Source organism: Paralichthys olivaceus, chromosome 3, assembly GCF_024713975.1.
Source record: "Paralichthys olivaceus isolate ysfri-2021 chromosome 3, ASM2471397v2, whole genome shotgun sequence".
NCBI classification, from domain to species: domain Eukaryota; kingdom Metazoa; phylum Chordata; class Actinopteri; order Pleuronectiformes; family Paralichthyidae; genus Paralichthys; species Paralichthys olivaceus.
Window position 1 is genome coordinate 7202457 of NC_091095.1, and position 13939 is coordinate 7216395.

The window sequence follows — 13939 nt, forward strand, 5'->3', positions numbered from 1 at the left end:
AACTGACAGGACAGAAAACGAACAGCTCCGGTCATTTGTCAGCACTGAACAACCGTCTGACACAAAAATGAGTCAAGTCACGATGAGCGTCAACCCTTTATATTTTGGTTCTTTAATTTCATACGTTTAAAAGTACAAATGTATTATTTTTGTTATGAAAAATCTATATTGTGTGACTTTTTTTTAGAACTTAAATTGTTTGACATTGGATTACATTATTGATATATAGTCACACGTAGTGATTTCTAACTTATCTTTATATAAATGTTATTCCAGTTAAGTGTATTCCAGCTCTGCTGTGACAGTCAGTTACTTAATCAAGACTGAAATACAATTAATCAGTGGATTTACAAATCTTGGACAGATGTTAACTTAACTGGCTTTTCCTCTGGCAACCGTGATGCTGACATTTCATTTTACAGTGCCGTGAAGATGATCGGGTCAAAACTTCACCTGGTTCTTGAAACAAGTGGAGGGATCACCAAAAACGTTGCCGATGCTAACATGCTGATGTTTAACAGGTATGATGTTTATCATGTTAGCCATCTTAGTTTATCTAGAGTTAATCAAATCGATCCTTAAGGGATCGTAAATGTCTGTGTTTCTTTTGTCAAATCATTCAGTAGTTGTTGAGATGTTTTAGTTGGACCTGAGGTGCTGGAGTGTTACAGCCTCAGTGTTCATGAAGCTGAACGGCCATTAAGGATAAATCAGGTTAAATAACAACATTATTTTAGTAACAATGCACCAAAGGGAAAACAGTTTTGTATTGTGGTCAACAGAACAATCTTCAGGATATTACACACAAACGCCTCCTTTGAAACGAACCAGGCCCCAAAATTTACTGCCTCTAATTTGTACGACAGCAAGAAGCACTTTTAGCTTGAACTTCCCTCGTGTCGCGATCAATCAGAGAGAACATGAAAGAGGAGAAAACGGCTGACAGAGCAGTGCGGAAAGAGGAAAGGTCCGGTGACGGAGTCGAAGGAGACAAAAAGCCAGCGTGATGGGCAGCAGGGCTGGTGTACAGTACGGTGAATGTCGTCAGAGACTGGGAGGCAAGAAACCAACTGGGGAAGAAGGGTGAGGAGGTCAACAGGGAAGCATAAATATTTGATCAAGGCCAGATTGACAGGAGAACAAAGGGCACAGAGAGCATTGCCTCCTGAAGCAAACCTTTCCCACAGAGGGGACCTGGGTCTGTCTGACTGTCTCACACAGGTCTGGTATGTTTCACTTTGTGGGGGGAGAATGAAGGAGAATCGTAGCCTCTAATATATTTTATCTTTGGAGAGAACTGACTGAGATCTGTCTGCTTACAAATATTGCATCCTGTCAGATGGATGAGTAAATAGGTGAGTAACTCTTACAACTACAAGATAACATCTTAAAGTTGCCAGTCGGCCCCAAGACACATTCGATTTGTTACAAAAACACCCACAAAATTATTGTGACATCCAGAATCCACTGGAACTTTTATTATTTATTAAAACTTTCACCAATTTTAAATGGTAGAATTTTACATAATACAACAAATAGCACATGTGAAGTAAATTTCTCATCAAAATCATTCTAGGGATTTTGAGTTATCGCAACAACTACACACACACAGACACACGCCCACAAACACTCGCACACACACTCAGCTGAAATGATACCTGCTCCCCAAACAAATCCATCATTGTCCCACAGAACAAGTAAACATCCAATCATCGAGTGTATGACCTTGCTGAGGTCTGTAGCTGGCTTCACTTTAAATTATCTTGGCTGTTGTGTTGTGACCCTAGAGCCTAATACATGTATTCACATATCAAAGGGTCTGAAATTCTATTTTTAAATTACGACTCAAGACGAGCCAAACACTGGTCCGGCGTATGGGGCCTCTGAGGTACCTGTCGTCACGCTGAAACTATTTCAGTCCATTAAAAAGCATCGACAGAAAACAAACATGTTTGTGTCTTGGGAGCATTTTCTTCAGCCAAGAACAAGTTTTATTCTCTTCACTCTGGCTAAGCCGAGAAGTTTGGCACGAAGCCGAGGTTGTGCTCTTTTGTCTCGTTTTCTTTACTGGTCCAGCTGGCACAGCAGGAGAGCACAGCTTTCCTCTCCGAGCAGACTATTATCACATGTTTTCCATGTTTTCACTGCTACTCATCTGACTATTTTCCAATGCAGAAATCTTTGAAGATGATGTCCAGGATCTCCTCTGCCCCGACTCGTCCAGTGATCCGGCCCAGGCTGGTGAGAGCCAACCGGACGCCTTCGGCTGCCAGAGCGAGGTCGGTGTCGCGGTACAGCTTGTACTGAGCCAGGGCTGCCAAGCACTGCTGCAGGTGGGCCCTGTGGCGAGCCTGGGTCAGGGTGGGGGCACCAGACAGGGGATCGCCACACCTAGAGAGGAAGTTAGAGAACAAAGTGAAACAGATGAGCAATAAAACTCAGTATTTTGTTTTTGGTTTGGAAATGTTGAAAACCAGACACACACACCCCCTCTACAAAAATCGGATTTTTAAAAGGATCAATCTGAAACAGAATCATTCTGTTTCTTTAATTTTGTTTTAATTGAATGTGCCACAGAGCAGGATTGAACTTTTCTGAAACCAAATCTTAAAAACTGCACAAACATCTGTGAGGAAGATGCAGATATTGTGATCCAGATGTAAACGTATGAACGTTCAGTCATTTATCATTTGTAGTTTTAATCTTGATATAAATGTAAGAAATGAGAAGTATTGTCGATGAACCGTTGATGAATTCTTAGTCCTGACACAAGAGAATGAATATTGGTGCTTACAGAGTTTTGACAGAGCTGTGCAGCAGAGTGAGGAAGTCCTGCAGCCCTTCATCAGTGTGACACGAGATGAGACAGACAGGAGGAAGTCCAGAGACCTGTCTCAGCTCCTTGTCCAGCTTCTGTCTCTCACCTTCAGGCAGCAGGTCAGTCTTATTCAGCACCAGGAGACACCTGTCTGCAGAAAATTCTATCACAACTGAGGAAAATGATAATGACTAAAAACTTTAAGTCAAATTGTATATTTCATATATATATTATTTCCTGCAGCATTTGTTACAGTTGTTGATGTTTATGAGTTTATATATAAAGTTAAACTTATTATTTTATTCTGTTTTCTTGTGAAGAGCCTTAAAGTCTCTTTGAGAGTCTCGATAAATGAAGATGCCACAGTATGATACCTGTGTCCGTCTGCTCCTGGGCGGGCAGCACGCTCCTCAGGTGTCCCTGAAGAAAAGCTGCAGCCTGCTGAGCGTCAGTGGCGACGAGAGCACAGTCCACAACCACCAGAGTCAGATCTGCCTGCTCCACCCTGGAAACACAGAAGTAATCACAGAACATTTTCACCTTCTCACACTGAATCTCAATCATGTACTGGTATAAAGCCAGGAGAACTGATACTGACACGAGATAACCAAAGATAAATATCTTAAGTTTTTGATATCGTATGATTCTCCTTCTGTCTTCTAAAAGTTCATTTGAAGTTTTTGAAATTGATTTGTTGTTTAATATTAATATTCTTATCAAATACTCTGCAGCTCTGTCTCACTGTGACGCAGCAGCAGCAGCAGCGGATGCTTGTACTTACCATGTCCTTCCTGTAGTGACCCAGGTCACGAGCCTGTGACCTGCTCCCTGCACACAACAGTTCCCCACAGAACATAAACTGCCCACCCTTCCTACACTTAACTTAAACAAACAGCCTAAGAATTACAGAATATTTGCACTGAAAAAGACATTTTAGTCATCTGATATTCATCTGTTTATTTTTCATTGATAGTTTCCATCTGATTCTGTTACGATTCACCAAACAATATTTAAAATGAATAAAAAGCATTTTCAACAGTTTTATTTCCCATTGAAAATTGCTGTGTGATGCTTTTCAACTGGCCAGAACTGTGGAAAATATTTACCTCCACCTCACTCTTGTCCATTTGTTTGTCAGCTGGTTATTTAGCAGGATTACGGCAAAACTACTGGAGGAATTACCACGAAACTTGGTGGAAGGATGTGATTAAATGAAACTACATCCTCTGGAGCTGATCCAGGATTTTTAAATAAAAAAATCAGACATGTTTAGAGGACAGATATTTACAGTGTGAGTACATGTATGAGTCAGTGTGTACCAGGCTTCTACTGTCTGTGTATGATAAAGCCGTGATGACGAGTGCCACGAGCTCGGCTATTCTTCCTTGATGTAAACAGTGGAAGCAGCTGCTGCTAAATGGCCATATATGTCCTCTCTCTGCATCGCACATGAAGAACCTCTCAACACTGGAAAAACTCCACAACGAGGAAGGTGGCTCTTCCTTACGCAACCTCCTGAGAGTGTTTGTCCCGTGTATTTATAACTGTGGCTCAGCATAAAATAAACTCTGGAGGTTACACAGACATTACAAAAATATAGCATGATGTACAAGGGAAAACAATTGACTAAGTTCTTCCTTTCTTTGTTCCCAGTGACATATTCCACTGTTCCCCAGCCTAATTTGTTCTGTTATATTATACACATTCAAACAGCAGAGCAGTTCTCTACACATTTCTATTGTCCTGTGACGTTACGCTGCATCCTGGAGTCAAACATTCTAAATATTAGCTGTGATTTCTCAGGATTGTTGGTCGACTTCATCAAAATCCTGAAAGAAAGTTATGTAACCGATTAAAATTTTCCATTTGCTTCTGCTCCCTACCTCTCCCGAGCTCTGCGGACGCCCTCTCTCTCCACCAGGTCCGAGCTGTCTCTGAGGCCTGCCGTGTCACTCAAGAGGACGGGGAAGCCACCGATGTCCAGAGCCGTCTCCACTATGTCCCTGGTGGTCCCAGCAATGGGGGACACAATGGCAGCAGGTCTCTGGCCTGGATTAAAAAAGATGAAGGATGAGGCTAGTGATTATCTGGTTTTCTTTTTTGGATTGGACTCAAATCTTTCAAAGTTTCTTCTCACCAAATCTGTAGTTGTCAGCCCTGAGGTCAATTTACTGGAGATATGAAAGTTTCCATAAACAGTTCAAATATTTACAAATTCATGGTGAAAAAACAAAGGTCATTTCCTTTAACAGGAGTAAATAATGAGACTATTTCCATTTTACGCTTTTTATGCTCTTGTGAGTATTTCAGAGGAAAGTTAAGGTCATTGCATTTCTGTGGATCAGCCATTCATGGGCTTGCATTGTCTTCCCTGTATTAAAACGCCTCCGGACAATAGTGGCGCTCTCTAATGAAGACATTAGTCAATTGTTTAAAACCAATTGTTTTCTTGATTTTGTTGCATTAAACTGATCATTAATGAAGAAGAAAGGATCTTTTTTCTGTGATAACAGAACATTAACTCTTCTACTACTTTTTTTATGCTGAGGTTCTGTGCTATCCAAACACAACAGGGGATATTTTCTCGTCATCCTTTCCGTTTTTCTTTATTCAGGAACTCACGGGTCCAAGACTCCAATGAATCCCACATCCACTAACGCTGACAGCTCATTATTACTTGTCTGTGCCTTCTGGACACAGTGAAGAATAATCAGCACAGGAAAAGATAACAGCATTTTATCTTGAATTTGATAAATAACCCTATTATTCTGATAGGAAGCTGTGAGGAGCCCCGGCCAAGCCTCCACTCTGGATAGTTTATATAATGTGCTTCCTTATGATTTCAGGATACAATATCATAGACAAACATAACCTCACACCATAAACAACAGGGGTTTCATTATGACGACACCAACGACGACAGTGATTCTGTATCGTTTGGCCTCTATTGTCTGCTTCAACACAGATTATTATTCAAAAGTCACACATGATAACTGTGTGTGTGTGTGTGTGTGTGTGTGTGTGTGTGTGTGTGTGTGTGTGTGTGTGTGTGTGTGTGTGTATATTCACTGGTTTCCTTTGTTCTCTTACAGAGTGTGTTAAGGAGGCTACTTTTCCCCGCGTTAGTAGCTCCAGCGATGACCACCTGAACTCCACTGCGAAGCCGCTCGCCCTTCCTCTCGTCCTTTAAGTGTCGCTCCATCTCTGCTTGTAAATGGCTCACCGATCTGTCCACTGCGAGGGGCGAGTGGAGTTGGAGACAGAGGAGGGAACAGGACATGACGACAGTTTCACGTTCAACTTGACGTTTGTGGCCTTGGAAAAGGAATTTCTGTCCTTTGAAGGAAAAAAGCCTCTCGTCCTGCGTCTGACACCCTTCGTCTAGACGATAAATGGGTCATGGACGCGTCTCTTTCCCCTCTGACTGAAGCGGAAAAAGTGTGTTTGACAATGCACCGCGTCAACAATAAGTCATTTTTCTTAAAGAGAATGAATTTTACTTCTTAAAGATATAGACTTGAGATAAAACTTCAGATGTGACAGAAACCATTTGAAACGCTGTATCTTTGAAGGTGGAAATGGAAAGTATTTATGCCAGATTTTCTATTTATGTACCACAGTCTTATTAGTATTTGCTCGGAGGCATGAGCCAACATTTCGTGCCACCACAACAAACACTAGTTCCCAGGGTTTATTGTGTCACAACTTCACAGCTTGTGAGGCTCTCTGAAGAGCTGTGCCAGTGCCAGACAGTAGGCGACAGTCTCAGGGGGGACATCCCTCTTATGCACATGCACATCTACACGTATAGACACACACACGCTGCAAGCATGGTAAACCTGGCCATACAGACAACCGTTGGGCTGCAGACGATGCTGCTGGCAGCGTTGTTCCTGTGATTGGCATGGCAGCTTCCCTTTGAAGGTAAGACGAATGCTTTTACTGTCCCCCTGCTCTTCCATCCACACATCCTAAAGGAAATTGCCCTTTGAGCAGTTTGATGTCTATAGCTTCTCCCCACTGTGCAGCAAACTCACACGATGGCACATCAAGATCCAAACAGGAAGACAGCCAGGCTCGTCTCTCTTTAGAGAGAAACAGAGCCATCACACCCGCATGCCTCCCTCCAAAGCCCCAGAGACGACAGTCCTGTTATTTTTCCCCAGCACACAGGACAACGTGCACACATACCTTGGTTTAAGACCCCGTCCTCAATGAGTTCATCCTCGCTGAAGTCGATGAAGGCCTCGACATGAGCCAGACACTGTGACACAAGCAAAACAGAGACGAGACATGAGAAGAAAAAGAAATATGTCATCTATGTCATATATATTTCTTCTATTTCTAAGTTTATTTGTGTGCTGGCAGTGAACAGAAAACTAATGTAAAAAATATATGTAGCTATTGCCACAGCAGCTCAAGTGGATTTATTATAGTTAAGCAGGTTTAATTATTTATTTAAACCCAGATAAACTAATTAATTTAAGATAAAACAGTCATACTCACAGACTAATACTTTTGGCTCTCATATTTTTATTTGTAAGTGTTCACCATCACATTTATTCAGTGTAGGTACACGCTGCATTTTGACATTAGATAATAACATATAAAAGACTTCCTCTGGTCTTTTTCCAGGACTCAACTCAAATCATTGCAATTCAATTATCTGTCTGTTACTTTACATCACTTCCTGAGATTTGTGTGAATCTATATAGATAATATCTTTATGATATCTATCTATAGATCATCAGTGTATTAACCATGGCACCGCTCAGTATCTTGAGTGACATTGCTGGACAGAAACACAATAGTGGTATAGCAGCACAAAAACAGGAAGCGTCAGATTCCCATTCTTTAATCCTTTCACAGAAGTGGGAAGCCCAAAAAAGCTGCATTGTTTGGGTGTCAGATGAGGGTTTGACCCACAGCATTATACAGATGGTATACTTCCTATGCATTTCCAGAAATCTGAAAACAAAATAAAGGCCTGGTTCAGATTGCTTCTTGGAACTTTCTTAAGAAGGCTGCTGACAAGCAGCTCAACAGAGTTTCTCAGGGGAGAAGACCTGGACCACCTTTTCTGATCCGGAGCCAAAGTGTTGCAAGGTCCCTCGTCTTTATTTTCCAAACAGTCTCATAGTTGGGGAGGTTTGGCTCGAATCCACTAAGTCTAAGAGCTCATGTGTGGTCAGTGACCTGCTGCTCTGAAGTGACTCTATAAAGTAAAAGGAACCCTCACCCTCTTTCAGGAGTTGTAAACAAGAAACACCTAATGTCACTGAAGTCATCATATCAGGGTAAAGAGCAGCCTGTAGCGTAGCTGGAAGTCTTATTAAAGAAATGTGATGTAAGTTATCTAACCCAAACAGTTTATATGCAGAAAGTTCAGAACAACAAAATACAGACAGGGCTTTGACTCAAGTATCAATTGGTGCAAGACAACCATGCATCTGAGTCTGATCATTACAATGACCAGACATTATGAAGCTTTCAACAACAGTACAGTCACAAACGCCTGTTTGAAATTTTACACTTCCACCTCCACTAAACATATTGACGTCAACACTGACCAGACTCTCCCTATTCATATGTACAGTATATACAGGATACTGTGTAGATAAGGAAAACAATACTGCTGCACAGAACACATCAATATGATGATTTACTGCCTGTCTATGTGTGTGGGTGTGTGAGAGAGAGAGTGTTTGAGTGTGTGACAGTGTGTGAGAATAATTCATGGATCTTGATGATGAGCATATTTAGGGGATTGATACTCAGTTTGTGCAATTTGGTGCTGATCCAAATTAAAAATCTGGATCAAGTGAGTTTAAATGTGTTTTCATAAAGGGACTGTTGGGCTTTGGAGGAGCTATGAGCTCTACTGAGTGACATTCTAGGACCAAAATGCATTTTTCAAAGCATCTCTGCCTCCTGTGGGACTATAGACCTAAAGTTTCTATAGATACAAGAATAACTCCTCATGATATGGAAGGATAATGACATCCCACTTCTTAATGACATCATGATGACCTCATTATGATATTACATTAATTCAAACGTTAGGTTTGCCTGATTAGAGTTTGTACGGGGCACGCAGAGTACATCACCCCTCTGAGGCTTTTCATTCATCTTTGATTCATCCAAAACAATGCAAAGCCAGATGCCCAGAGGTGGAAAAAACATTTAATAGTCACTTGAGGGAAGGTGGAACAGCAGCATGGTACATTGCAGGCGATGCTTTTTTAAAACCTCTTGTTCTTTGAAAGTCAAAAATAGAGCTGAGACACTGGATTCTTACTGGTGGCTTTCCTCAGGAAAGTCCAAATTAACCCCTCGACGGGTCGATCAGCGGCTCAGATGCCAAGACAGTAAAGAGTTACACCGAACACTTGTTTGTACTCACGACAATGTTTCTAAACAGAGTCACAGTGCTGAGCAGACGTCTCTGCCATCTGACATCATCACATGATAACGTTCATGGATGAAGTTAATTTGCTCCTTCAGTCATGGAAGGAATCAAACTCTATCTTCAGGGACGTACATTTCAATATAAATGAAAACAGGTTTACTGGAAAAACTTTTCTGAAAGTTATATAAAATGTTTACACTTATATAATCACTTATATTTTACTATTCAAACCACTGTACTTAGTAATAATGGCAGCAGTAGTAATAGTATTCCATTTAATAATAAATATAAAAAATAACTTTCTTTCAATTGAATAGACTGATGTATTTGATATGAAATATATAATTTATAAAATATCATCAAGTAATTAATACGTCCTATCAGTATGTCACCTGTGTCCTCTTAACTCCAGACTGGGTTTCCTTTTGTAGAGTAAAAGTTTTTTCTTTTCTTTCTTTTCTTTGACTTTTGCTTTTGTTTTATTTGTTTACTGTTATTTTTCCAGGGCAGAAAGGGATGTAAGATAAATATCTACATGTGCAAACACATCAGTATTTTGATTCTCAGTATTGAACAGAAAACAGACGCGCTTCACGTGTTAGTCACATGAAAACAGGAAGCCTCAGAGTCCAGTAAATGAATCCATCAACAGTGTGGAGCAAGAGCAGCTGCAGAGTTACAAAAAAACCCAGAAAGCATTGTTTGGGTGTGAAAATACTGAGGCCTGACCTACAGTCATGGTACCAGACACGAACATGTCTCTCCAGGGAGAGCTCCAGGATTTTGGCTCGTTGCTGCTGAGAAGCTAACGCAGGATTGGACACATTTTAGGTTTTTTTTTTAAAAGACAACTTGTAAATCTGTCAGTTCAAAGACAACATCTGGCAGAGTCTGAGTCACGTTACAGACCAGAACACATCAAGTGTGATCACAGGTCAGAGAGAAACAGAGACATGTGATCTTCAAACATACTGAAGAACCATTAAATACACAGGTTTCTAGAGTAAATATGAAATGACTGAAAGATATCATAAGTAAAATCTCTACAAATAACAAGACGTATGTTGAATATTTTGTTGACATATCTGATATTTCCTGTGGATATTTCCTGTGGCATATGACGTATGAAGAAGGAAAAACACAGTGAGCCAATTAGCCAGTCGGCTGTTTCTTCCATCCACTGTTTGTATAGGTCACTTTTAATGGTTCACAACTATACATTTACATTTGCTGTGTAATGTGAATGAAACCAAGAGATGACCTAATCTGTGAACATGATGAGCGTCTGCGTCAGGTAGATTTTCATCAGTAATCCAAATGAAAGCATCTGTCTGCATGTCTAATTGTCCAGCATGTATAGAAACCTCTGTCTCTGTCACCAGTCTTTCGGGTACAAACGGTCGACCTACCCGTTTCAGTCTGTGGCTCCAGTCTTGGTAGAGGCGTCCCAGATCTCCTGACATCTGCCTGAGAGCCTGTCTCCTCTGGGCCTCCGTCTCAGCGTGGATCAGATCCCCGAGTCCCTCCACCTTCAAGCAGCATTATACAAGTTAACGACAGAAGTACCTGTTATACATTATTATGCTGCAATATCTAGTATATGCAAATATTTTGAATAACAAAATGACTCAAAAATCATGTTCTGGGTTATCAAAACAACTGACTGCATGGTTTTATAAAGTTGTATGTTCTTTTTGTTTTACCCAGGAAACAGTTTTCCTCTACCCAAGTCTTCCTTCCTTGATGGAATTTTAAGAAGCATTTTGATAATTTATTTGCAACTAATTTTATTCAATTGTCATAATAAAAAAAGAAACACCAACAAAAGTACTGAATAAGTAAACCTACTGTATAAACACAAGGCAATATAAAAAAATAGAGGTAATATATTCAATTTAAATAGAATATATAGAGAAATCTAAATCATAATAGTGCTAAACATTAAACATAGAATATCAACAGCCGCTTATTAACACTTAGAGCTTTACACTTGGCTGCTTTAAAATGTCCTCAGAAAAGCTCAGTGTTTTTAAGTGTTCATCTTGACCGACCTCTGTTAAACCCAGTTTCCCAGCTTGAAAGGCCCTCCGCGTGAACTCCCCAGCTTCAGCAGGCCTCATGCCAGGCACGCTTCCTGAGAAACACAAACACAGCATACAAAAAATGTATGAGGTACGAGGAGACCATGCATCTTGCACACAAAGTGGGCTTGTGCGCACACACACACACAAACAGAGGAGGATGAAACACAGGGTGTCAATCAGGGTTACCGACAGCGCAGGTTAAAAGGTTACATTTTCAGTGTTTTCTCAAACGTTTTTACAGGTCTCATCAGGGGGAGACAATGGTGAGCATAAAACCATTTGGCAAATGGAGGTCATGATCTGTTAACAACGGAAAAATATACTATTCAACATTCTGCTGGCTGGTTATAACCTCTCCAACACTGTCAAAACATTTTAGTTTAACAAAATAAGAATTATTCACAACTTGTGACATCACCTGAACAGTGAGAACCTGATATTGACTGATGGTTAACTTCTCTCATTGTACAACACTGCCATCTAGAAGGTCTGTGGGAGAACTGCAGTAAAGCTATGACTTGTCAATCACAGGAGGAGCGCTACACTTGCAAAGACAAATCTTATAAGCTTCATAGAAACAGGAATGCAAGTGTCAGACTCCTCTTTGAAGTCACAGTGATCGACGGTGACAGGATTCCACTAGAATCTGTATTTAGACGTTTTCTGCAGGTTTAGAGGTTGGGGCTATAGAGACAAATATACCATCAATGCCTTGCAAAGTAATGATGCATCATTGGAGACTGTTTGTTTGTATTACACTGGATTATATCAGACTCATTAAGACATCTGGATGTTACCTAGACCCTGTAAGACAGCGGTGATGACAGCAGAACCACCGTGGATGTGGAACTCAACACTGTCCTCTCCTGTGAAACTATGAGGAGCTGGAGTCACAAGAACACAAGAGACACAATATTATTTAGTCTTTCAAATACAGCAGCTAAAGGGAGTTTAGATGTTTAGAAATACCTCAATTAAACTACAAGTGGGTGACACTGATAAAGCTTCAGATATTCACAAGGTTAAATGATATGATTAGATAAAATAAATCAGTTCTAGCTTGTAGATTAGGGACGTTTTCTAATATACAGTAGGACAGGAAAGACAACTAACATCTAATATAAGACTCATTTTATAATCCTGTGTGTGTGTGTGTGTGTGTGTGTGTGTGTGTGTGGTCCAAGGGAACAGACCTGGGAACCAGATGACGAGTCCTCGGTCCAACACTTCTTTGCCGTGGGGGTCTGTGATGCTGCGCAGCAGGGCGGTGCGAGGAGGAGGTAGGCAGTGTGTGAGCCCAGCCATACACCGCAGTGCTGTAGCTGAGGACGGACCGCTCACTCGCACCACAGCGACCCCACACCTGCCATGACCTGACGACAGTGCAAAGATAGTCTCAGCATCAGCCAGGGCAGCTGGGGTGCTGTCGTGGGTGTTCAGGAGCCTGAACGCTGGAGCTCTTCTGCTGGAGAAGAGGAAATAATAAGAAGACGCACTGTAACCTCTGATCTCGTGTTTAAATAATAACGTAAGTCAACGTTTGTTCTTATATAAGCTTCCAAAACATCGTATGAAAATAAGAAATAAAAGGCACAAGATAATAAGTTTCAAATCAATGAAGTCTCATTAAAGGTAAAGATTAAAAAGCTTTTCTCTTTGCTAATTGATTCAAGGTTGCAGGGAAATGTTTCTTCTTACACTTCATATCTGTTAATGTTGTGATGTATTGTTGTGATTAGGACATGACAGAAAAACATCATCAATAATTATCACAGTATAATTTCCATCAATAGCAAGATAACAAAAGTTCAATCTATATCTAATGTATTGAATATGCATTGTGCAAGTTAAATGAGCCAAGATGAACCAATAAAGAAGAGTTTCAAACCACGACCTTCACTCAGGAGGAAGAATCAGTCTGTCAACTCAGGAGAAATAAGAGAAGGGACATTTGCTGTGACAGTAATTGACGTTTGATCTTTATGTGATTGTGTCTGTGTCGTCCAGCTCTAGAATGTCATCGATTATATTTTTGTCTGATGATGTTTTGACTCACATTTACAGGTTTTCATTCACTTGAACTGTAAAGATCTAGTGTCGAGCACAAGGACAACATGAATCGAGGCTTGTGAGCAGAAGTTGACCTTCAGGGCACAGACCTGGTTCTGAGTGTGTGGACGGCAGCTCTCCACATCCCACGACCGACACTTGGAAACATGACTGAACGACTGTGAGACCAGACCTTCGACCTGAGGCGGATTCTAGAGACTGAAGCAGGAAAACCAACATGGTGAACAGTTTCCTCTGTGAAGCTCAGTCTGCACAAACCCGGCAGCTGAACGGAAACTGATAAATCCCTCTACATGTGTTTAATCCTGTGAGAAGTCTTCATTTACAGACTCATGCTTCTCAAACAACTGGTTCCGTCTCCATCGTTCACTTCGCGAGTCCGTCCCTCCCCCCGCTGACTGTGATTGGCCAGCGCAACAACAACAGAGACGGTATTTAGATTTCTATTCGTCAACAACCCGTCAATCTTATCTAAGACCCGCCTTACTGTACGCAGTTGAATTTCGTCCGTGTTGCTACTGACGCTTTGTTTCTACGTTCCTATATGATTCTGCTGCA

General features: G+C 41.0%; 1 protein-coding gene across 2 annotated transcripts; it reads right to left on the minus strand.

Moving 5' to 3' along the window:
* Nucleotides 1-1445: 1445 nt before the first annotated feature.
* gtpbp3 (GTP binding protein 3, mitochondrial) lies at nucleotides 1446-13809 on the minus strand. 2 transcript variants are annotated; one of them, XM_020098272.2, is made up of 11 exons: nucleotides 13471-13809; nucleotides 12505-12773; nucleotides 12109-12195; nucleotides 11279-11361; nucleotides 10637-10756; nucleotides 7010-7082; nucleotides 5909-6052; nucleotides 4702-4867; nucleotides 3193-3323; nucleotides 2795-2969; nucleotides 1446-2391 (listed from the first exon to the last, which is right to left on the minus strand). In XM_020098272.2, exons 1-11 carry the CDS (start codon nucleotides 13527-13529, stop codon nucleotides 2160-2162), a joined length of 1539 nt encoding a protein of 512 aa, XP_019953831.2. In that variant the 5' UTR covers nucleotides 13530-13809; the 3' UTR covers nucleotides 1446-2159. The 2 variants fall into 2 exon arrangements, with proteins under 2 accessions (XP_019953831.2, XP_019953830.2); XM_020098271.2 differs by having other exon boundaries at nucleotides 12505-12776; nucleotides 13471-13777.
* Between the last annotated feature and the right edge of the window lie 130 nt (nucleotides 13810-13939).

Bases quoted from the DNA above. Each gene is read 5' to 3' on its own strand.
- gtpbp3 (XM_020098271.2), bottom strand. From the start codon at position 13,529: ATGTTTCCAAGTGTCGGTCGTGGGATGTGGAGAGCTGCCGTCCACACA. The intron at 11,362-12,108 runs GTAACATCCAGA...TGTGTTTCTCAG, and splicing joins CGCTGTCTTACAGGGTCTAG to GAAGCGTGCCTGGCATGAGG. The intron at 4,868-5,908 runs GTAAGAGAACAA...TTTTTAATCCAG, and splicing joins TAGCCTCCTTAACACACTCT to GCCAGAGACCTGCTGCCATT.